The sequence below is a fragment of the Odocoileus virginianus genome, unplaced genomic scaffold, assembly GCF_023699985.2.
Source record: "Odocoileus virginianus isolate 20LAN1187 ecotype Illinois unplaced genomic scaffold, Ovbor_1.2 Unplaced_Contig_15, whole genome shotgun sequence".
Taxonomy (NCBI): Eukaryota; Metazoa; Chordata; class Mammalia; order Artiodactyla; family Cervidae; genus Odocoileus; species Odocoileus virginianus.
Genome location: NW_027224332.1, coordinates 1,191,829 through 1,217,823, shown reverse-complemented (window position 1 = coordinate 1,217,823; position 25,995 = coordinate 1,191,829). Strand labels below are relative to the sequence as shown.

Below are 25,995 nucleotides of genomic sequence, written 5' to 3'. Positions count from 1 at the left end.
AGATTGTAGATCTGGGTTCTGTCATCCAATCACATACGTCCAGTGACTCGGAATAAGTGACTTCACTTTCCGTGCATAAGTATATTGTGCTGTGCTTACTCGCTCAGTCGTGTCTTATTCTTTGTGACCTCATGGACTGTATAGCCCACCTGGCTCCTCTGTTCATGGGATTCTCCAGGCAAGAATACTGGAGTGGGTTGCCATGCCATCCTCATAGATACACTGCACAAGACCAAAGATTACAATGCACCCTGTATCACATAATTTACCCAGCAATGTGGACCATTTGCATATGGTTTCTTGGAAGAGTGCACCAACTTGGACCAAATATACACACAACATTAAATCAACCGTGATGGGTTCTCATCTCTTCTAATATCACAAGTAGAGTCAGTCAATGACAATGGAAAAGAAAAATTTTGCTTCCAGAGGATTAAGAGTGAACTTTCCAGGCCTTTTAGGTCAACACAGAAATTAGTTCTCTCTGTTAATGCTGAGAATTGATAGGACCTTTACAGAGTAATTTTTCAGATAAGTATGTTCATTCAATATGTTAGTTTGCTTTTTTATTTTAACATGAGTATGTTTTCTTCTCACTTGGATTTTTATTTTCCTGATATATTGAGGACAAGGGACTATACAGGACTTCATCTCCACCTGATGAAACAGGGAATCATCACACAAGGTGAGAACACTTGAAAATCTCTTCCACTCTCCCTCAACCCCCCAGGGTGTGAGTTTTTACGAACTTCTCTCCATATTTTAAGACAGTAGGCCAAGGGGTTGGCCAATTTGTTTTTTAAAACAAGAAAAAACTGGAAAACTTTCTCCAAACATACAAGACATACAGATGGCCAACAAACACATGAAAAAAATGCTCAACATTAATTATTAGAGAAATGAAAATTAAAACTACAATGAGGTATCACCTCACACTGGTCAGAATGGCCATCATCAAAAAAAACCTACAAACAATAAATGCTGGAGAGGATGTGGAGAAAAGGGAACCCTCTTGCACTGTTGGTGGGAATGTAAATTGATACAGCCACTATGGAGAACAGTATGGAGATTCCTTTAAAAACTAGGAATAAAACTACCATATGACCCAGCAATCCCACTACTGGGCATATATATCCTGAGAAAACCATAATTCAAAAAGACACATGCATCCCAATGTTCACCGCAGCACTATTTACAATAGCCAGGACATAGAAGCAACCTAGATGTCCATCAACAGATGAATGGATAAAGAAGTAGTGGTACATGTATACAAAGGAATATTACTCAGACATAAAAAAGGAATGAATTTGAGTCAGTTGAAATGAGGTGAATAAATCTAGAGCCTGTTATACAGAATAAGTAGATCATAAAGAGAAAAACAAATATATTAACACATACATATGAAATATAGGAAAAAATAGTACTGATGAACCTATTGCAGGGCAGGAATAGAGATACAGACACAGAGAACAGACTTGTAGACACAGTGGGGGAAGGAGAGGTGGGACGAAGCGAGACAGTAGCACTGACACTTATACACTACCATGTATAAAACGGGAAACCACTATATAAAGCAGGGAGCTCAGCCAGGTGCTCTGTAATAACCTGGAGGGGTGGGACAGGGTGGGCGGCTGGGAGGGAGGCTCAGGATGGCTGGGATGTATGTATACTTATGGCTGATTCACACTGTTATATGGCAGAAACCAACACAACACTGTAATTATTCTCCACTTAAAAATAGATTGAAAATAATAGAGTCCAACAATGAGGACTTTGAACAAGAATTTGAAATGTCATTTGTCAAATGTCTGATACAAAATTCAATCAAGTGGAATTAATGACTTTGGTAGCCAACTTTGACAGTCTGAAAAAGATATATTTTTGCTCCTTTAAAGTAAAATTAAAGTTAGAAAATGTTCAAGTCTAAGAAATGTGACAACTACCAGTTTAAAAGTTATCTAACTGGTACTCACCCTGAAAGACATGGAAACACACTGGATTTTCTTCCTCATGCTTCTGTGATTCATAACCTAACTTTATGATTAAAATCACAATATTGTACATTGAACATGTACTGATCCGCTTTTGCTAAAGCTTAAATGACCTGAATCTTTATTAACAATATATAATTCCCAGAACAAAACAAAAAATACATGATGGACACTGCTGAAGTAGAAAAAGGGCTGGTCTGGAGTTGGATGGACATTTATTAACATCCATACCACTAACAACTTGAACTGGATAATTCTTTGTTTTAGGGAGCTGTCCTGCACCTTGTCAGGTGTTTAGCATCCTGGCCTCTACCTACTAGAGCATCTCTATAACATTGCCAGTTGTCCCCTGATAGGTGAAAACATCACAAGTTGAGAACCATTGGATTGGACAAATCCTGTTCTAGACTTAACTCAGTGTCCCAACTTCCTTTGAGATCTTGGCTAAGTCACCCAAATCTGAGCCCCCTTCATTGTCTGCAAATAAGTAGACTGAAATAATTCCTCAGACCCTTCTTAGCTCTGGAAGTCTGCTACTGGCTTACACATCAATGCTCCTAAGGTGAAAGTGAAAAGTGTTAGTTGCTCAGTCCTGCCCAACTCTCTGCAACTCCATGGACTGTAGCTACCAGGCTCCTCTGTCCATGGGATTTCCCAGGCAAGAATACTGGAGTGTGTTGCCATTCCCTTCTCCAGGGGATCTTTCCCAACTCGGATCTCCCACATTGCAGGCAGATTCTTTACTGTCTGAGCCACCAGGGAAGCCCCACCAATGTTCCTATGCATGTCTGTTCAGAAAACTATCTCATGTTACATATTTATTTTCTCTTAAAGCCTTTGTTTGCTGATTTGTGGGGGGTGGGGAATATCTAGAATATCTGCATAATGAACAATCCAGAATAGTAGGCAAGCTTTCTGCCTTCAAAAGTATTGGCCTATAACATCAGGAGTCAAATGTAGATTCCCACAGGGTGTCAGGAGGAAAGGTGAGGCCAATAACAGAAATGTGGAATACAGTGAGTGTTAGGTAAGACGATAAGGAGTGATGGAATTTTGGTTAACTGGGGAGAGCAGGCTTGCCTAAAACACAAAGCCATCTGCTGGCCCTTCCTGGCCCTGAAAGGTTTTACAGCCTCCATTCTGACTCATCCAATATCTGCTCCTTTTCCTTCCCCATGAGAGGGTGTAAAGGATGGAACATATAACAGACCAGGAATGGAATGAAAATTTAGCAAATCACAAAGTCTGACCACAATTCCTTCTTCCAGGAACCTTCAATCTCCTTTCTTAAGATTTGCTTTTTCATCATAAAATTCTTATGTTTGGAGGTCTGGGGGAAGGAGATGTGAAAGAAAACTTACATTTCTTTTTATGCAGTAAAGATGGTGTGTGTTTAGATGAAAGCCTAGAAAGATTTTAATCCCCCAAATATTTTTCACAGTAGAGTGAGCTGAAGAAAAATGTTAACAGTTTACAATTTCTAAAAGATTTCACTGTAAGTTGAAGAACCCATCCCCTATAGTGAGTCTGAACTTTATAGGATTCTGAAGGCAAGCCTGACCTGGTCTGTTTTCTGTGATGTTGCTTGGATATAAAATACAGTGAGAGACTGGGAAATGATGACTTGGCCTCCTACACAGGGAATAAGAACAGTTCAGTCAGACCAGAAGCCAATTTCCTTTAAAGGGGGTGATACTAAACCAAAAACCCTTTTTCTTTCATATTACTAATGCTATAAATATGCTAAAATGTTATGGTGTGGCAATAATGAGGAAACTTTGCCCTGTGTTTCATAGAACAATAAGAGTCTCCCTCACTGACTCCACCCAACACTAAAACAGATGGACCACGTCTCTAAAAGAAACTTAATAGTGAAAGAATCTCAAGGTTCTCCCCTTTCCTTGTGGAGTTAATAGACAGAAGATGAATTCTGAAATGAAGAACCAGTCCTGCTCCTATTCCTTTCAACCCACGAACACCCATATAGTTTGCTGTTGGTTCTCTATGTGACATCAAACTCATTCTAAGCCATAGAAGCGACTACTTGAAAGTTAGATGTTAGGTTTGGGGGAAATAGAGAGTTTAAATCAGTCAACTCAATCATGCAAGTGTTGGTGAAGAACTTTTTTTTCTTTCTTGTTAAAACAGAATCTAGCGTGTTTAAAAAAGCAAAGGAAAACATTCTCCCCACTGGCCTGAACGCAAATGTTAACAGCTGCATGCCACTGCAGTGAGTAAGGGCTTTGCTGGCCGAGTTCTTAATCAGGGGAGCTCACATCTAGCAGGCTGCTCTGAGCACCAGAGCCACAGCATAGGAGGGTTTACTGGAAATTCCCTCATGAAGGGAAGGAAAAATAAGTTGGAGGCTGGAAAGTAAATCACACACCACTTCTGCTCCCTGAGGCTGTAGAACTCCAACTTTCCATCCTCCTAGGGGCAGTGACAAGCCCCAGCTGGGCCAGGGACAAACACTTTTTTGAACAGCCCCCCTGGGCTCCTGCAGAACCGTGACCTGCCCACCCTCTGAGGCACTGGGCTCTCCACCAGCTGGCCTTTGTCATGGAGCCAGGCTGGGCAGGCCAGTGGGGATACTCGGCTGGGTCTGCTTCCTCCCACACACTTCTCCCTGCCCCCCTGGCCGGTGTCAGTCAAGCTCCCTTGGTCCCCGAGCCAAAAGGTGGGACAGCCAAGTCCCACACTTTGCTTTCTACCAGATGGGCAGCCACAGCAGCCAATCCCATCACAGGGAACCCTGGCAAACTCCTGGCCAGGTCTCCCATCCACTTCACCTGTGGGGAACCCTCTGAGTCCCCCAGCCAGCCTACCCTTTCCCTCTGGATTAGCCCATAAAACTGTTCCTCAGAGTGTGGCTGCCCTGCAGCAAAGTCAGCAGGGTGGTTACAGATTCCCAGGACCCTGAGTCAGACTTTTCCTTTAGTTAATTCTTATACCCAGGAAGTGTGAGGAACAATCATCTAGAATAGGTGGAGGGGTGGGTGGAGGGCTGGGGGGTAGGGAAGGCAGCTGGCAAAGCCAGATCTGGGGAAAGGGGAATATGTGCAGTTTTTGTTAAAGTACATCCAGTGTCACCATATAGGTTCACATTTGAGAAATGGACACAGAAATCAATAATTTAACAGAATAATGTAGGAAGCAGAACTCCATCAAAACCTACTTGGCAGGCCTAGTTACCTGCATCCTCCCATGGCTTCCCCTCCTTACTCCACACTGAGACTGTCTAAGGGCCTTGAGGCCTTTGTCCTGCTCATCACAAGGAGGCAGGGATTTTAGAAAACCTAGAAGCTTCTAGTCCATGTAGTGGTTTCCAAACCTAGCCATGCACAAGCCCCCTGAGGTGGAGGTGTAACAAACTCCGTGTCCAGATTCTGGAATCACTGACCTAGCCTGGAGGCTGTGGTAGGATTTGCAGGATTCAGGGACAGCCCCTCTGAATCGTAGCCCTTGCTACAGACGGTGTCACTTTAACTGGAGAAGGAGCTGAGTAGAAGCCCAGCTCTCCTCCCCAAAGCCCTCCAGGGCAGAGAGGCTATGAGGCCAGGGGTGGGTTAACTAGCCTAATGCCTGGCATGTAGATGTCCAAGAGTTGCTTTTTGAATAAATGATGTAACTGGCTATTTTGCTATTTGCTCCTTACCAATTCTGCTATTCATTCAGTCCTCAAAGTTCTGACTCTGTGCGTGCCTGTTCTAGACAGTTCAGCAGAACTCCCAGGCTCTGTCTCTAATAATGCCTTATCCATTAGAATCAAGGTAGTAGTTTTCATTCATTCATCTATCCATCCATCCATCCATCCATCCATTCATTCATTCATTCATCCATCCATCAATCAAGCAGCACTTGGACCTTATAAAGGGGAGCAACATAACATAGTGATTAAGTACTTGGAGTTAAGCAGAGCTGACTGATTCAGACTTATCCTTGTACTACAGATAGTGTAACTTTTCTGAGCCTCAGTTTTTTCATCTGCAAAGTGGGGGTGATGGCAGCTCCTACCTAACAGTACTGTTATTAATGATTAAAGGGATGATCTAATAAGTGGTTAACATTGCTTTTCATTATTATTTCAGACACTATTCTAGAAAAAGGAATCTTAAAAATCAAAGGACTCCAAATCAGTGCTTACAGGGAAAGCTTGTCTGAACTCATTCACAGCATAAAGCTCAGGGAGGCAGGTTTATCTGTGTGGAGTGTGGGCAGGCAGGCATGAATGAACAGATAAGAACCTTTTGTAACTGCACATAGTCATTTCTATACAATCACTGTGCACTGTTCTTAAAACTAATCCTTTCTCTTATTTACGTCAAATAGATCCCTCCCCACCCTCAATGCTATATATACCGTGAATCTGCATGGAAAACAATTTCTATTTTTAGGGTTAGACAGGAAGTAAATTTCAGCTGTAGCTGAATTCTCATAAAACCCAAATAGTGGAATCAGAATGAATCTTTAAAGCCATAGGTCTCATAAGACATTTCATTATAAAACAGACCCCAGAATAATCCTTATATAAAAAGCCTTTCTAAACCAGCACATGTACACGCACACAAAAACACACTTTACCCTGTCTTTTCTCTGTTTCCCCTGCTTCATTCTTCTTCATCATACTTACAACCATCTGATAAACTATATGTGAATTATTTTTTATTGTTGGTTTCCTCCACTCAGATATGAGCCCCATGAAAGGCATGTAGAACCCCAGCACATAGTATCTGACATAGCAGGCATTACCAAACATTTGTTGAATAAATAAACTAACTGATATATCACTGAAGACAGTCCAATGATCTTGCAAATGATTTATAGGTTATAAAGCTTCCTCTCCTAAGAGATAGTCCTCCAAGTACAATTAGAAGATAATTACAACTCTTGGCATTATGAAATGCCTTTCTCTTTCAGTCTCTCTGGGTGTTTTTCTCCAGGGCTGTGATCCACCTTTACTTACTGGCAAGATGGTAACGGATGCCAGTGGGGCTGCAGCAGCTACTTAATTGGTCCCCCAAACAGTGGGTTCAGCCTTTTCAGCACCCAGAGCCAGCCAGCCCAAACCAGCTTTGATAGCTATGCCACTTTGCATAGCTCTGCCACTTCACTGAAAACACAGAGGTAAAAAGAAATCAGAACTGGGAATTCTTTTCAAGTAACATCTGCCTCCAGTTTTGATTTTTACAGAGCCTCAGAAGCTACTCTAGGCAGAAAACCTGTCTGAACCCTTCTCAACAACCACAGTAGAGAAATGCAAAGGTCACGGGGACAGCCTCAGTAATACCCACTGTCAGGTTAACACGTGGCAACAGCAGAAGCCAGTGTCACCATTAGGGGAAATAAAAGTATTGAAAGCTTGAACACAAGGTCTTCTGTACATCAGAAAGCAAAAATTTCTCATAAGCAATACCACACTGTCCCATCAAATTAATTTCATTCCAAACTACAATTTTTCTGTTTTCTCTAAGAAAAAACAACAAAAAACAAACACAAAAATACCCTTGCCTAGGGAGTCAGTACATTTCATAACCCAGGCTTGCCCTTTTTCTAATTCTATAGCCCTAAGTACCACCTTGTGAGTATGTGTTATTTATGATATTCACTCACTTTCACATCCTGGCACCCTGGCCCTCACCCCCCCCCCCCACACACACAGGAAATAAACCCTGGAAAATCTGAGGTTAAATTCTGGATTTATCAGGTTAAATCCACGTGGTTCCAATTAAAGAGCTGGATGACTTCAAGAAACTTCGTGAACCTCTCTGTGCCATACTTTCCTCAACTTTAAGATGTCAATAAGCCTGTCTGACTCAAAGTCATTGTAAAGATTTAAACCAAATATGTGTGGAGCAGTTTTAACACAATTCCTGATCCATGGTAAGCCCATAATAGATATTTGCTATTATGTTGTTCATCATGAAATTTATTTTTTTCTTAATTATATTAAATTTGCCCTTTATTGAGGAAGTAATGCAGCCACCATTATGAAGAATCTTGCCAAAGACCACCCAACCAGTAGGTAGCAGAGCCAAAATCCAAACTAATCTCATGATCACACAGCTGACCACTTGTCTGCATCACTTCTTATGCAAGAACTTGGGTAAATTTCCTCTTAGGTATGTTGTGAAGTCGTTTGTCATCTCCTTCTTACTCACATATGAGTAAAACAGATGATGTCTCCAACTTCGCTCTGCATGTGTGTGGGGGTATATGTGATGGTTTCGAATGTACAAGTACACACATATGGAGGGGGAAAAAGAGTACTAGAAATGCAAACTCTTAGATAATTATGGTCATTTTATCTCAGACACTGTAATTTGCATCTCTACCCATTCAGTTTGGATTTTTTAATGTATCTTCCACTTCTCTACTTTACAAGCTCAAGCTTTCTTCTACTTTCCCAAAGCTGTAGAATATGATAATACCTGTTTCATTGTCTACGCCTACTCATAATATCACCTAATAGTGTATCTGTTTAATAATGATTTTTCTGTCTTTTTCTTCACATTACTGAGGTAAAATCTTTCTGAATACCTTGTTGTTGTTTAGTCTCTAAGTCATGTCTGACTCTTTGAGACCCCATGGACTGTAGCTCTCCAGGCTCCTCTGTCCATGGGATTTCCCAGACAAGAACACTGGAGTGGGTTGCTTCTCCTCCAGAATACTACCTACTGCTCATGAATTAGAAGGTTTTCCCACTCCGGATGGTGGGAATTAACTATTCTCAGCCCTCAGGTAGTTTCCTCATTGACTCACCTGAAGAGTCAAGAGGAACCCTTTGCAAACCTTGGAATGGTGTAGGTGTGTGTGTGAGTGTTAGGAATGGTGTAGGTGTGTGTGTGAGTGTTACACGGTTGTGTGTATGGCTCTAGGCTCCCACCTGTACCTTCTCAATTTGGAAGACAGCTAGGATCTGCCCACTTGGCACTGCAGCCTGGAAATGCTCTCCAGGCTGGAAGCTGGGTACTCAGGGGACTCGACTCACTCACCCCGCTCCTGGGGATGACTGTCCTGTGCAGCCAGTGTCCAGTATCTGAAGCCACTGTGGCATGTATTTCATCTACTTTTTTCATTGTGTCAGCTGAGAGGGCAAACCTGGTTCCTGCTACATCATCTTGGCATGAGCAGCATACACACTGATCTGAAAACTTGTAAAAATCTTTCATTCCTACATTTCCGGGCTCCTGAAGATGACTTTTCTTTAGGAACTCGAGTGGAGCACCAGCAGGGTCAGGACGCCAAGGGATCAGGGTCTCAGACTCAACTCTTCTGAACCTCGGGTCTCATCTCCACTTCTCAAGGTCATTGTGAAGATCACATGAGATGAGATACCTCTCTGAACTCATCTTATAGGGAATGAGCTTAAGTGATTTATTACTCAGTAGCATGAAATGACAGCTTAAACTCTTACCTAGGAAGGAGGTACCAATACTCTGATAATGAGTGGGGGTTTCTTTTTTGGGAGGGGGCAAGATTAGAAAAATTTAAGCTAGGGAGTTCCCTAGTGGTCAGGATTCAGTGCTTTCACTCCAGTGGCCCAGATTCAATCCCTGGTCAAGGAACTGAGATTTCGCAAGCCTCACAGTACAGCCACAAAAAGGTAAAAGATAATCATTCCACCTACATTTTGGTTCCTCTAGGTGGTCAGAGTTTTCAGTATAATGGAAAAGTCAAGAGTACGGGTCTGACTATAAAAGTCAGGAGTACACCTGACATATACCTGCTGTGTGACCCTGGGCAGATGACTAAACCTGAGAAAAACTGCGTGTGTGTGTATGTGAGAGGACTTGGTGGGATAAATTGTTTGAAGGGCTTATTAAGGGACAGCCACATTGCCCGTCTGCAAAGGGAACTCTCGTTCTTCAGTTGCTGGGAAAAGCCTTCCACTCTGACATTTCATCTAAAAATACCATTTCATGTTCATCATGTGACCAAGGGTTCCTCTGGCTCTTCCCTCACCCTCTTTCAGTTCACAGGGTTGGTTGGATGACTGTAAAATGAGGAAGAAAGTCTGCCCAGAACAGCCCCACCAGCCCCCTGCGCCTGGGGAGGTACACTGCTGATGCGCCAGCACTGTGAGTGCTCAGACTGCCCGGTCCAGTTCCTGTGGGTGTGGGCTCCGAGCTCAGGTAAACCCAGGCAGCCCAGTGCAGTTTGCTTACATGCCCCGGGGCTGCAGACTCTGCCAGAGAGTGCAGTTCACACAGTCAGTCTCCATGGCAACAGAAAAGCCCACAGGCATGGCATGCCTTAAGCCTGTAGAAAAATCCTTCACCCCCACCCAGTGCTTCCAGTGATGGAGACTTCTGTTCCCACAAGAGCAGTGAGCACAGGCCCAAAGCTGATCTTCAGCAGAAAAGCCTAGCAGAAAACACAAGGCCAAAATACACAAATATTTTGGACAAACAAACCTACAATATTGCCCTGCTGTCATCCAAGAGGCCCCTGTGTTTTCAACAGGTATAAAATAAATATATAGTGTTCTCCCAGTATTGTTTTCCCTGCTTCCTAACTGATTCCTACATCCAACCTCCACACAGAAAGCTTAAGCAGTATTTTAAAAATGAAAGTTAGATCACACTCAGTACTCTTTAGTGGATTTCCATCCTGCTAGGAACGAAATCCAAAGCTTGCACCGTGGCTCAACAAAGTCAGGTATGTTGTGGCTTTGCTGATCTCATCTCCTTCCCCTGTCCCAGCCCTCTGACCTCCTGATCTTGCTCCAATACTCCAAAGACACTCCTACCTCAGGGCCTTTGCACTTGTTCTTCTCTCTGCCAAGAATATTTTTCCCCCAGAAAGCTGCATGGCTCATTCTTTCACTTTGTTTAGGTGTCTGCTCAAGTGTCACCTTATTACCACCTCATATAAAACTTTCCCCCACTCTCAATAACTATCCCCTTACTCTATTTTTATTCTTGGGCTACGACAGTTTTCTCCATAGATTACAGCATTTCAGAGGACCTGATCTATATATATTTCTTCATATATTTGTCTGGAGAAGGCAGTAGCACCCCACTCCAGTTCTCTTGCCTGGAAAATCCCATGGATGGAGGAGCCTGGTAGGCTGCAGTCTTTGGGGTCACTAAGAGTTGGACACGACTGAGAGACTTCACTTTCACTTTTCACTTTCATGCATTGAAGAAGGAAATGGCAACCCACTCCAGTGTTCTTGCCTGGAGAATCCCAGGGACCGGGGAGCCTGTGAGCTGCATCTATGGGGTCGCACAGAGTCGGACACGACTGAAGCGACTTAGCAGTAGCAGCAGCATATATTTGTCTTTTTTTGTCTTTCTCTCTCCCAAGTATGTAACATTCAGGAAAGCAACAACTTTTTTAAACAGATGAGAGCTCTCAGGCCAGCCTGCCAGGCTTTACTGCCATGTTAAAATAGAGGAGGCATAAAATAAAGAGGCCTGAACCAGGCTGGTAGCTGTGACCGAAAGTAAGCAGCACATGGCACAGCAGAAATATAGCAAAGTAAGATATGGCAACAGATTGGATAGGAGGTAAAAGGTAGAAGATCCAGAGAGACCTGACTGAGGTTCTGAGACCAGTGGTCACTCTTCACCACTCTGGTGGCCACCAGCCACATGTGGTGAGAAAGCACTTAAAATGTGGCTAGTCTGGACAGAGCTGTGCTGTTGGTGTGAAATACACACTGGATTTCAAAGACTTAATAAAGAAATATGTATGTGAATTGTCTCAATGATTTTTAAAATATAGATTACATATAGAAATGATAATATTGGATATATTCAGTTAAATAAAATATAGCATTAAAATTCTCATCTGTCTCTTTTTGCTTTATAACATGACTAGTAGAAAAAAATTTTTTTTAATATTTATTTCTTTAGCTGTGTAGGGTCTTAGTTGCAGCACACAGGTTTAGTTGCCCTGCAGCATGTGGACTCTTAGTTCCCCAACCAGGGAACAAACCTATGTTCCCAGCAATGGGAGGTGGATTCTTAACTACTGAAACACCAGGGAAGTCCAGAGAATTTTTAATTACACATGCAGCCTGCACATATTTCTATTGGAGAGGGCTGGTCTAGAATACAAACAGTGGTACTACTTGCAGAAAGAGGAGAAGAAAGAAGAGAAAGGACTGTTAGTAGTAATAGATAGAAGGCTATAGTGAGGCTCATACTTTCCTAGAACTTTGAAATCAGTTATATAACTCCCAGTCCTCTGGGAGTTAGGGTGAAGCTAGAAAATCACATACTTGCTTCAAAGCTGAGATGTACAGCATAACCTTAAAAAGCTAGAATGGTTTTTTGATCTAAAAGAGTAGGGGCCAAAACCTGCCAGAATGTATTTATGTAGCTTAAGGGGGGAAAAAATGCATCGGTCACAAGAGGCATTGATCAGCAATGCTACACGGGAGAAAGGATCTTATGAAAAGTGACATAGGTACTATCTACCAAAGCACTGTCCAGGCTATCAGTCTGATGCCAGTAAACAGAAGACCCCAATGACTAGGATGACCATGTAATTTACTGTCCAAACCACGTCACTGTTGACAGCAAAAGGGACATCATAAATCATTGTGCTGGGATAATAAACGAGGACTATCCAAAGTAAATCAGAGCATATAGTCACCCTATCTCAACTAATTTATTCTAATTTATTGCTCTCATTGCAGCCTTCTGATCATACCAAATGTACATGAGGCTAAGACATACATCTGAAAATAAATTCACATTACTAAACACCAGGATGCTTCTTCAACTGATGTGGGCATTTAATATCAGGTTTCTTACCCTCTCCCCCAATCCTGTTATTAATAGTATATCTTACAGTCAATGATATCTTATAATCAAAAACACAGAATAATTTGGTTTCTCATGTGATACGACATGAAGGAAAACAGACGTTTCTCCAAAGAAGACAAACAGATGGCCAGAAGGCACATGAAAAGATGCTCAGTGTCACTATTAGACAAATGCAAATCAGAACTACAATGAGATATCACTTCATACCAGTAAGAATGGCCATCATCAAAAAGTTTACAGATAACAAATGCTGGAGGGAGTGTGGAGAAAAGGGAAGCCCCCTCCATTGTTGGTGGAAATGTAAACTGGTGTAGCCACTACAGAGAACAGTATGGAGGTTCCTTAAAAAACCAAAAATAGAGCTATCATATGATCCAGCAGTCCTACTCCAGGGCATATATCTGGAGAAAATCACACTTTGAAAAGATACATGCACCACAATGTTCATTGTGGCACTATTTACAATAGCTAGGACATGGAATCAACCCAAACATCTACTCACAGTGACAAATGAATAAAGCAGATGTGGTACAAATATACAATGGAATATTAGCCATTAAAAAGAATGAAATAATGCTATTTGCAGCAACATGGATGGACCTACAGATTATCATACCAAGTGAAGTCAGAGAGATTATTGTATGGTATCACTTAGATGTGGAATCTTAAAAATGATACAAATGAACTTTTTCACAAAACAGATAAGACTCAGATTTAGAAAATTTATGGCTACCAAAACAGTAAAGGTGGAAGAAGGAAAGGGATAAATTAGGAGTTTGGGATTTAAATATATACGCTCCTATATTTAAAATAGATGATCAGCAAGGATCTACTGTATAGCACAGGGAATGCTAGTTAATACTCTATAATAACCTATATGGGAAAAGAGTCTGAAAAAGAATAGATATATGTATATGTATAACTGAATCACTTTGTTGCACACTTGAAACTAACATTGTAAATCAACTATACTCTAATACCCTAACACTGTAAATCAACTATACCCTAATATAATTTTTTTTAAATTTTAATTTATTAATCAGAGAGCAGGAAAGCCCTCCTCAACTGGGCAATTAATTTCCATTGGAAAATAAGAAGTATTATGGTTTTAGAATTGAACAATTCTTACTGAGCTTAGCTTGAATTGATAACCTAAGACTGCACTCCGAGTCTAAGGCCCAAAGTCTAGATCAAGGATTGGGGTGAATTTACTGGGGTCATTCTGCCCCATGGAAACCTCAGCTTTACCCAGGAGATGACCCTCTCTACCACTCCTGGGCACTACCATGACTTCCCCATTTGAAACTGGTAGATGCAGTAAGACAAGGAATCTGGTTTCAATTTGTGAGACATTAAAATGGAAGCAGTGCTGGAAAGAGAACTTGAATGAGATGTACATGGGGCACACATAATCAGGAGAAGAAATGATTTTGCATCCAATAAAACTACAGTTTGGATAAACCATCAGTGCCTACATGTAGTTAACAAAGAAACTGCAGGAGTGTGAACAGGTTTCTCTGTAAGTACCTGTTGGATACAAACTGAATAGACTAGTCGTGGCTTCATGTTTCCAACCTCTTAGGAATGCAGCAATCACAGTGATTGATTAGCTACGTCTGATGTTGGCTCATAAGTGGGAAAGGGGTCGGCGCAAAGAACTAAAGCACAATGATATTGGAAACATTATGTTATTAAAGATGTGTTCCTTTGACAAAATAAACAATAGTACAACAGTATGTAAAATGACAAACACAATCAAAATCAACTTACTTATTTTGTCCAATTGTCTCAAAATCTTTCACAACAATCTCAAGGGACGATGAAAAATCCAGTGGTATACCTCTCAAGTCAAACTCCAAAATCTGTCCACAGAAAGGTTATGAAGACAAAAAGTCTGTTAAAAGGATCTGGGAATATAATAAGATGTACCAATACTATTAATAAATACTGCTTCATCTTCACCAATGACAATCTTTTCAAGTACTCAATTCTATAGTGCCTTCTCCCTACAGTGAGATAGAAGTGATCAAATTCTGAACCTGGAAGCTGCTGAGACTTGTGGGAAAGCAAACCAGACTTAGCTTCAGAGGGCCTGGTAGCTACTCCTAGCTCCCCATTTTCTAGGCTCCTTGGCTTTGAACAAGACCAAATCCATCTCATAGGCAGAGATCTAGACTTAATGCCTACCACAACTGTCACATGAATAGAATGAAATCTGTATATGAAAAATGCTTTCTTCAAGGGTTAATTTTAAATTACTTTCATTTCTTAATCATATTACTATTGAACAAAGAGATGAATAAATCTAAGAAAACTTTTTCTGAATTGCATCAGCCCCTTATTTTTAAGCCCCACCACAGTCAGTGCTGTAGTCAGGCAAGTCTCTCATCTTAAAGCAGTAAATTGTTTTCTAAGGGTAAATATTTAAAAAAAAAAAGAAATCAACTTAGCACCACTGATGCCTTTAATTATGTAATAAATGAATTTGATAAAGAAGTTCCTGATTATGGTTTGATATGGATGGAGGAGGCATCTCACAGGTCATATTAGAAGATGCCCACCAACACCAATGGGTTTGGGATTGGCATTTCATTCAGATTTGGTTTCAGTTTTAAAATCGCAATTGAGAAATTTACTTGATAAACATATATGCATTATAAAAAAAAATGTGTCAGAAACAAAATAGTGTGAGATGGATGATGCCCTGTGGAGAACAACCCCATTCATGTGACCACACTCTTCTCTGCCATTGGCCACATGGATTGAGCACAAACTTAAGTGGTATGCTACCACTAAAAAAAAAAAAAAAAAAAAAAATTAAATTATTGGACTTCTCAGATGGTAAAGAATCTGCCTGCAATGCAGGAGACCCAACTTTGATCCCTGGGTCAGGAAGATTCCCTGGAGAAGGGAATGGCAACCCACTCCAGTATTCTTGCCTGGAGAATTCCAAGGACAGAGAAGCCTGGTGGGCTATAGTCCATGGGATATGCAACTAAATGCATACACGTATGTACTTGTTGTTTTAGTCTTGGAGCTGTGTGTGAGGTACTAGGATCCCATAGTGTCTACAGGGATCAACCAGACAGGCCTCTGCTCTCCGGGAGCTGGTAGTCCAGCTGGCTGTGTTCTGGGTTCCAGTGAAACTACAGAAGTGGAATTTCCTCTCAACCTATGTGAAACCAGCAGGGCTTTTCAGGAAGGCACCAGGAAACTTTTAGTCTTGGCCTCATCCATAGGGATAGCTGAAACTAGTTAGGAGGGGAGGAGGGGAAGAGGTTTTGCAATTGGTGAAGGGGAAGTCTTCACAGCCTGGTAACTTAGCAAAATAACAAAGAAATTTATCACTGCACTTTTCCAGAAAGGTTTGACCTAGCTTTTGGAAAAACAATGGGGTGGATGATAGACTTTTCAAAAATTAGTCAGCATAGGAAAATCCTACTCAGTGGAAAGAATTAAAAACTATACATATCTATAAATATATTAAACACTGAACCATTTGTAAAATAAAGACAACAGGGGGAGGAGGTATATAAATTACATTATTTCAATACAATATTACACAAGTAATTAAAAGATTTTCAAATGGAATGGGAAAGGTATATGCTCAGGATATAATTGTAAGAAAAAGATAGGAAACTGTATTCACTATATACTTATTTGCTGATTTTAAAACATCATAATAAATATATTCACTCAGTGAACATTTATTGATACCTCCAAGATGTTAACAACCATCACTTCTGGATAGTAGGATCAAAAGTAATTTTTTTAAAGCTGAAGTTTTCAAAATTTCTACATTATGTATGTATTACTTTTATCAACATAAAAAAAAAAAATGACATTACTCTTCCAGACACTCAAAGTATCATGGATTACACTCAATTAATCACATGCAGATATGGTTTTAATTACAGAGCTTCCCTTCTGGGGCTCTGGAGAGGATCTAATCCCACCCCTTGCTCTAATTTGCAGCATAACTGGAAAAGGTCACACAGCAAGCTCATGGCTGCACCAAGCTAGAACCCCACCCTCCTCACCCTATCCAGGCTCCACTTGCCACACCACCACTGCGCAGGAGATGTCACTGTTATGCCTCCTTGAACTGCTCTGCAGTCTTCGGGCCAAAAAGGGAGGTGGAGGGGGTGAGGGTGAAATGGCAGAGATTCTCCTTCCAAATGGAAGGGTTAACCTCTGACCAAAGATGAGCAATCGGAGGTAGCTTATCCAGTGAAACAAAACTGTAAAATAATGAAGTTACCTCATTCCAGACAGGGTTGAGTTCATTATCGACTTTCTTTGTTTTCTTTTTCTCATCTGCAAATAAAAAATAAGAGATAGCAATCAATTAGAAGTATCTGAAGATCCAACACTTTGGCCACCTGATGCAAAGAGCCAACTCATTGGAAAAGACCCTGATGCTGGGAAAGACTGAGGGCAGGAGAAGGGGGTGACAGAGGTTGAGATGGTTGGATGACATCATCATTCCTAAGGACATGAGTTTGAAACAACAACAGAGCCAGTATCATTCATTCATTCATTCAATCAAAGAACCTTCCCTGAGGGAAGGTAAAATGCCTTCCCTCCCTAAAATGTAGGCATTTTACCTTAATCTGACTAGGGTGGGGACTGCCTGAATCAGTTTGCCAAACTGAACAGAATTTTTGGCCTAAAAAAAAATTTTCCCGTCCCTAAAGAGCCAAGAGATGGGAGACTCAAAATCACAGAAATGCCCTAAGCCTCTGCTTCTCTCTCACCAAATCCTGCAGACCAAAGTCACCCAGAGCTTGTGTCTCCCCAGCTTGCTGAGGAAAGTCAACAAAGGTAACCTTTGAACTACAGGTATCCCACTGACAAATGAGGATACTGAGACTCCAAGGAGTTGAGAAACGTGTCTGACCTCATATGCAGGAGTGGTGCCTAATATAAACCTGGAATTTCAGCTCTGAAGCCCATGCTGTCTTTGCAAGTGATAAGACCCCAACACAGTTTAAAGATTAAGCTGGACTTGCTCACTGACAGGAATCTGAGCAACCTCTGGTAGACAGTGGAGGACAGAGGATCCTCATACTGTAGTCCATGGGGTTGCAAAGAGTTGGACACGACTCAGCGACAGAACAGACCCCCTCTCACAGACCTAGTACAAAGTAATAATTAGTAGATGAATGCTTTCTAGGACCAGCAGAGAATTGGGGATTTTCCTTACTCCTGAGTCATTTTTTTCCCTGAAGATACAAGGTCTTTTTTCTGTGTGTCTGAGACTGGATAGTATACCTACCCAGATGAGCAAATGTTAATCCAGCTCGTGCTTTCCTTGGAGCAAAGTCCAAAGAGCAGAGGCTTCTACTGAATCCCTAAGTCCCCAAATACGTAACAAAATAAAAGCTAATGTTTCAGTACAAAAGGTTTTGTAAGCCTTAGCTCATCTGTTTTCAGGGGGAAAAAAACAGTTTTTCTGCCCGTGTGTCTCCTTTACTATCACACAGAACACTCACAACATTCCGACAGCAGAATGTTGCTGCACTGCGTGGGCCATGTTCCCCCACCAAGCAATTTTCTGTGACAGCAGCTGGGTGTTTTACAATTCGATTCAGTCCTGACACTTTAGCATCAGATCCCACAGGTTAAGGGCTCAGTCCCACAAGACTGCCCCACCCCCACTTCAGTCCAGATTGTCATCTGTGCTTCTAACTACCTGGAGACAAATCTGAGGTTCCTATGACGCCATCGTTGGGTTCAATTAATTTGCTTGAGCAGCTCCCAGAACTCAGGAGAACAGTTACTCACCAGCTTGCTATAGGAGTTGATCAATGATATAGAGGAATAGCCAGCTGAAGAGATATGCAGTGTGAGGTCTGAGAGGGTCCCAGGCACAGGGGCTTCTGTCACCATGGAGTTGGGGGTGCACTACCCTACTGGTACGTGGATGTGTTCACCCACCTGCAAGGTCTCTGAACCCCATACTTCTGGGATGCTTAATGGAGGCTTCATCACATAGGCTTGACCAATTGTTAACTCCATTTCTAGCCCTTCTCCCCACTTTACAGAAGTGGGGGTGGGGCTGAACATTGCAAACTTCTAATCACGGCTTGGTCTTTCCGGTGACCAGGCCCCATCCAGGAGTCCACCCAGAGTGGCTTCATTAGAACAAAAGATGTTCCTCATGCCCTCTCATCCCTTAGGAATTTACAAGGGTTTTAGGAGCCCTATGTTAGGGATGGGGTCAAAGATTAGAACCAGAAATGCTCCTAGTGTTCTTATCACTTAGGAAATTACAAGGGTTTTAGGAGCTCTGTGCCAGGAACAATGAGTAGCGGGTCAGGGCGATGTATATTTTTTCTATCATCCCACATGACCCAATTTCCTGAAAACCCTATGTACAATTATTTCCATCCCCCTTTCACAGCTAAGGAAACTGAGAAGTCAAGTAAGGAATTCCAAGTTACATTCCTATTAAGTGGGTCAAGGCTAGATTATGGACCCAGGCAGTCCCACGTCAGTGGCTGTGCTTCGAACCACTCTTCAGCTTCCCCTCTACTGTAGTGGAATGGAGGAGGTAGTGGCTTTTGTTCGCCTGAATGTCACATCGCTAAGGCTCCCAGCACACGGCCAGCTGTGGGACTAGCCCCCTCATTCTTCCACGACCTCAGCATAGCAAAGCTATGAGTCAGCACCCTCACTCTGCTAAGCATTAACTTTTCCACTGGAGTAGGCTCCCATCGCCCTACTGGCTTCCCTTCTCAAAGTTCAGCAGCACTCTACTCATCGGCTCATGCCTGGATCCATCCTGACTATGACTATGGGCTTTCTGTGCAGAGCCCCTCACTGGATTCTGATGTCACCTAGAAGCGGTCCTGATTTCCCCTCCCACACTTCCCTTATTGAGCCCACTCACTCTACCCCTCATCTCACAGAAGCCTCTCAAGCTTCCTCTCTGGTTACAGCACCAGAAAATATGAGAGACAAAGAGGAGCCCTGCAAAGGATGTTGAAATTGGAAATGGACGAAATGGCTTCTCTCCACAACTGCAGCTGCTCCCTCTAAAGAGCAATCCAGAGGTGCCAGGCTGTGCATTCTACTGCGGTGTCTAAATCCTCACTACAAGCCTGCAAGGCAACATCTTCAACCTCACTTAATAGACAAGAAATCAAGAAAAACTGGTTAAGTTGTTCAAGTCACAGCTAACAAGGAAAAAGAATCTAAACCTACATCTCCTAGCTTCAAAACCAGAGTGTGTGTTTGCCACCACCAATGCCGCACTGGAAGCTGTCAGAAGTATTGACTAAAGAAGATGCACAGGCACCATATGTGTAGTGGGCTTTGGATCCTGGGTAGTGGCCATAGGCAAAGTCCAAGGTCAGGTTTCAGGGTATCCAAAAGACTGTCTGCTCCAAGACACAAAATATTACATCTGAGGGTTCTTCCAGAGACAGAGTTTATTGTTCTGATCAGATCCTCAGATGAGTTAGGGACCTGGACAAAGGTTAGGAATTTCTGCCTTTGACAAGCATGAAACGGTTACCATTAATCTCACTGCAGCTCACCACCATGCTGGCTGCCATATCCTGGGCTTTGGCTGGGGGAGGTGGGAGAATGGAGTGAAAACCTGAGTCAGGAAGGAGTGAATCTGGACCTTGAAGTCATGGTAGGCCTTCAAGAGAGAGATGGGCAACATGAGGTCCCACCCAATAGGAAAAGCAAGAAGGCAGCACCTAACCTATATAAACTGACCACAAGCCCTAGGACTGGGAACACTGAAGGATGGTCTTGAAGCAAAATTCCAGTCTCCTGTAAGTCCCTGAGATCCCAGACAAGGAGCTAAGACAGGGCTCCAGGGAAGCTTCGGAAAGAGCCAGCATTTACTCACTTGAATTGAGTCCCAAGCCTGGTTACCAACCTAGGGATCAGCGTTGGAAGGCATGCTGCAAGGCTGTCTTGATGCCAAGCCTGGTACTAATGATCCTCCACCTCCAGTGGGGATTGTTCCAGAGTCAGCCTCTGAAGAGTGTGATAAGGTCACCTTTTCATTCATTCTCAAACATTCATTAAGCACCTACTATATGCTAATGGAGGGCTTCCCAGGTGGCCCAATGGTAAAGAATCTGCCTGCCAATGCAGGAGACACAGGAGATGAGGGTTCCATCCCTGGGTCAGGAAGATCCCCTGAAGGAGGAAATGGCAACCCATTTCATTTCTATTTCCATTTTCTATTCTTGCTTAGAAAATTCCATGGACAGAGGAGCCTGGTAGGCTACAGTCCATGGGGTCCCAAAGAGTGGGACACAACTGAGCCTAAGGCCTAACAAGGATGTTGCTGATAACTAAAGAAAAAAAAGAGTATAAGATAGTTCCTGGTCTTAAAACATTCCATCAATGTAGTTTATGGGTTATTGAATAAACAAACAAATCTTCCTGCATGTTTTCACCCAGTATAAAAAGTTCCATGTTTTATTTTTATCTTGGGAGTTTCCTCCCATAAGAGGGGGAATAACGGGAATGATAACTGGCCAGGTCAGGGACCTCATAGCTCAGCCCACGGAAATGGTCTACTAAGTGAGTTCTTCCATGGCATTAATCAACTTCCTGATTCCTCCATCCAACAAATATTTCTGAAGCATCAGTTGCCAAGCACTGAGCAGGTCTCTGTGAGAGATACAAAGATCCCCAAGACCCTGGGGTCCTGACCTTGGGGAGGTAGATATGGCTACAGGTGTCTTATACAGCAAGAAAGCTTCTTTCAGAAAGAGGGGTATAGATGAAGATACAGATTCCGAAGAAGTGAAGGTAACTTCATGCTGGGGAGCAGAGGCTGAGCAGGGGTTGGAAGGAACTGAAAATGTGGAGCTGAGAAGAAAATATCACTCCAGATGAGGGCAACAGCATGGTGGGTCAGCCATGGATGGAGAACAAATAATGTCTGGGGACAATGCACAGCCCAGTGGGCTGGACCACAGGATATGTACGGGAGTTGAGGCAACCAGGATGTGTGGGAAGGTTATGGTCACACCATGAAGCCCTGAGTGCCAGGAAAAGCATCATTTGGCTGATTCAAGTCACTTAGGAAGGAGGATATTAGAAACTGACTTCAAAACTTCAGGAATTCATTACCCAACAAGAAAAACCAAGATTTGCTCAACAAATCTTCCAAGACATACTCCTGAACACATGATTCAGCTGTGTTTAGAATAGAGCAGAGGGGCTGAGTCCTAGCAGATGCCACTGGTGGGGCTCTCCACGTGGAATTTCCTGCCACACCTGGTACCTGTGCATAATATTGATGCTAATAGTGAGACCCTCTTTCACAGCCAGGTCTGTATTAAATCCTTCACATATATAATTTCTTTTAACTTTAACCCTTCTATCAAGCCTAAAAAGTAGACACTATTAATATCCCCAATCTGCAAATGAGCAAAGCAAGCCCAGAATGTTGGATAACTTCCCCAGGGTCAGGGAGCTAGGAAGAAATCCTCTAACTCAGGACTAGTCTGGCCCTACCCTCCTACCTCTCTGGCTAGTAAGGAAAGATTAAGAAGTCGGCATTAGCTCCTAGGTTTCTGGAGAAACCCAGTCCAACCCCTTCCAAGAAGGAGGCCCTGATTTTTTAATCAAGATGTGTCCATATTACATTTTATTGAAAGCCTATTTTCACACAAAAACATGTCAGCCAAAAAAGAAAGTACATAAATTCCAGTCTTAACAACCACAGTCACACTCTTATTCAATTATTCAATACCATGTCTATTAAAAAAAAAAGGTCTCACTCATCTGCAGGCACTAAACAGTAGATTAAATTACCAGAAACTCTTTTCCCTTCTTCACATCCTACCTCCCCTGTTTCCACCTCTGATGTTATGAAAATATATTTCTTTCTATGGTAAAGAATGAAAAACTTTCAACTTAGAATATAACAATTGATTCAAATGCAGAATACACTCTGGACCACTCTGGACTCAAAGGCATTCTTTGAGACATTTCCTGTTTTTTTTTATTAAGTACAATTACTTCTCTCTCAGATCTGTGAAGGTCAACACTGCAGTAATTAACTCTCATGCCAACCTCCCAATAAGGTTTCCAAAGAACTGAACAAGCACTCTTTACCAAGCCACCACACCCTCTGGCACGGAAACTTTCCTTTGCTGTTCAAACTCTTACTGGAAAGGGGAGAGACACCATGACTCCTAAGTCTGGATTGGTCCATCCAGGCCTAAAGGACCAGACTGCTGGCTAGTTTTATGTCAACTTGACTAGTCTGTGGTACCAGTTGTTTGGTCCATCTCTGTCTAGATGCTGCTGTGAAGGTATTTTATAGATGTGATTAACAATCTATAAAATTGTTTTCAAGTAACTTCAATTGTTTTCAAGTAAAGCCGATCACTCTCTGTAAGGTGGGTGGGCCTATAGCTGAAAGCCTTAAGAGAAAAAACTGAAGTTTTCCCTCTCTTCCTGGAGAAGAACAAATTTTGCCTCAAGACTGTATCAGAAACCCCACCCAAGTCACCAGCCTGCTGGCCTGCCCTTGAGGTTTCAGTCTTAAGACTGCAATGTCAACCCTTACCTGAATTTCCAGCCTGCAGTTGGGCTGCACCCCACTGGCCTATAAGGCCTGTGTTTGACCAGCTTCAAGACCAAGAAAGAGCCTGGAGTCAACAACAGAGACATCATCAGTGGTTTAACGGATGGGGAAGCTTACATGTCTGAAGCCAGGTCCTGGAGCAATACCCCACTGCATACAGCAGACAGTGGGGAGGACACGGCAGCAGTCTTTGCTTCCAGGGCAAAGGGAAGGTTATTAGTTATAGGGGAATTGACGTCAGGTGGTCTCATTTGCTACCAGGGAAAGGAGCGTGTCCCTCACTGCCCCTTTCAATAGAACAATCGACACCTGGGGTCTGGGGCGAGCACCTAGGAAGGTCAGTCAGATGACGGGGATACAGGTGAAATAGGCACTGGTCAGGCAAGGGATGTGCAGAGAGCAAGAGAATAGCCATCTTGAGTGGCCTGGCCATACATCTGCCCCACAAATTTCAATCTTGCTGACTCTACAAATGCATGAGCCCTCTTCCTCCCCACTCCCTGTCTCTGCCTCTTTCTCCATTTATATATATATATATATGCTATTGGTTCCAGAGAAATGGGACCAACTTGTAACACCAAGTGGCCGTGGAAGTAACAACATTACAATGGTAACAGATTTTACATACTTCAAAACCATACCATCTCATTGATCCTAACAACCCCGCAAGGAGAAAGCAGGTATTGGTCCAGCTTTTCTGACTGGATTTTCAAATCAGAGAACTCTCCATTTCTCTGAGCTGTTATCAGGGAGACATAAGGCTCAACCACTCAACTCAGAGTCCCTCTTGGATGAACTAGGGAATTTAGATTAGAGGAGCTCTAAGTTTTCCACCAGGTTCAATAGAACATGAGTTTTATGAAGTCCTTCCAAGTCCTGACTGGTTAGACTGCTGCATCTTACTGAGATAGCCCCAGGAGAATTGGGGGTGCTATTTACAAAGCTTCCACAAGTAACTCAGCTCTTTGGTGAAAGTATTAGTCACTCAATCGTGTTTGGCCAGGCTCCTCTGTCCATGGAATTCTCCAGGCAAGAATACTGGAGTGGGTAGCCATTCCCTTCTCCAAGGATCTTCCACACCCAGAGATCAAACCCATGGGCAGACTGCACTGTGGGCAGTCTGCATTCTGCATTGTAGGCAGACTTTTTACTATCTGAGCCACCAGGGAAGCCCCAGCTCTTTGGTAGGCAAGGTAGACCAGCCATTCATCTAAACTTGACTTATTCAGAAATACTTCTGCATCTTCTCTTGGTCCTTAATTATGCCCCCTTTGTTTTGAGAAATATTCACATACACAAAGGCAACCACTATTTGGCCTAAAATTTCAGACTCTCCTTGCCTCAGAGCCTTTCCACACATGGTTAACAATTATTAAGTGCTGGGAACTAGTCACTGTCCCCAGTGCTTTCCATGACTGTCTCATTTAATCTTTACACCAACCCTAAGAGGCAAGTTCTATTATGATCATCTCTAGTTACTGAGGAAGAAACCAGGGCACAGAGAGCATAAGCCACTTCTCAGAGGTGACACAGCTAGTGAGTGGCAGAGCAAGGATTCAAACTCTAGAAGATAAAGACACAAAGCAATTTCCAAAATTGGAGGATTAAGATTAGACAGTGACTCCTTAAAGGCTGGGACTGTATTTTATTGTTATCCCCCCTGCCAGAGTCATTTCTCCATGATCTGAGTGAACTGGACTTGATAAGCTCATGTTAGTCTTACAACTCAAGTTGCTTTCGTGATTAAGAGAATAAATACAAAGTGCTCAACACAGAATCCAGCACAGGGTAAGCACTAAACCACCAGGAACTATTATGTTGTATCTTCTAGCAGCACCCAAGCAGCACCCCTTGCAGACTCCAGAGGGTTTCCCGGGTGTGGAGCCCTCCCCGGAGGTCAGGGCCCCAGTGACTAAAGGAAGCGGCCTGGCACAGCCCTGGCGGAGCAATTCTGCCACATGGCTCCGTTCCAGGCCTCGGAGGCCCGCCAGAGGCAGCTGGCATGTGGGTAGTGCTCCTCCCTGGCAGTGAGCCTGACAGCTACCAGTCTCTGAAAGAACTTTCACAAGAATCAGGAGTAGGGAAAGCTCCGGGAAGGGCCAACAGGAGACTCCTCTGCCCCTCGGATCTTAGGGGGACTCAGGGGAGCACAGAGACAGGGGCCCCATCCCAGCTGATCTGGCTGAAGGAGCATCTGTGTTTCCCAACCCTGGCTGCACACTCCTGCAGGAGATGTTGCTAAACGAGTTCTAGGAGAAAGGCGTTTTGGCCAAATGGCAACTGCAACACAAAGTGAGACTGTTTTGTACATTTCTGAACGCGTCACTGATATCTCTGCTGATAAAAGGAAAGCCCAGACAGAAAAGCAGGCTGCTCCGCTTTCTGCACCCAGTGCCCCAGTGGCCTCTGGAGCTGCCCTTTCAGGTACACAAACTCTTGGATCAAAGTCAAATCCTGAAGGGAGTTGTGGTGAAGCCCAGTCAAGTAGAATCTGCTTCCTAAAAGCTGACCCTGGGGTGTGGTTCAGCCCTGCCAACTGCCCAGGCTGCAGACAAATGGAGCCCCCATGGGCCAGGAACCCGGATCAGCTGTCTCAGTGGAGAAGTGAGTCATGTGCCTCTTTGGTTTCTTCATTTGTGTATGGGAATCCTTT

At 42.9% G+C, this 25,995-nt stretch overlaps 1 protein-coding gene across 3 annotated transcripts in view; it reads right to left on the bottom strand.

Annotated features, from left to right (window-relative positions):
• MYOF (myoferlin) overlaps nucleotides 1–25,995 on the bottom strand; it is a 172,296-nt gene that overhangs the window by 127,490 nt on the left and 18,811 nt on the right. For all 3 annotated transcript variants that reach the window (XM_020908444.2, XM_070464107.1, XM_020908449.2), the window contains exons 2-3: nucleotides 17,031–17,086; nucleotides 14,540–14,631 (exon numbers count right to left, since the gene is read on the bottom strand). In XM_020908444.2, the coding sequence (XP_020764103.2) occupies nucleotides 14,540–14,631; nucleotides 17,031–17,086 (148 nt within the window). The remainder of the gene's footprint in view (nucleotides 1–14,539; nucleotides 14,632–17,030; nucleotides 17,087–25,995) is intronic.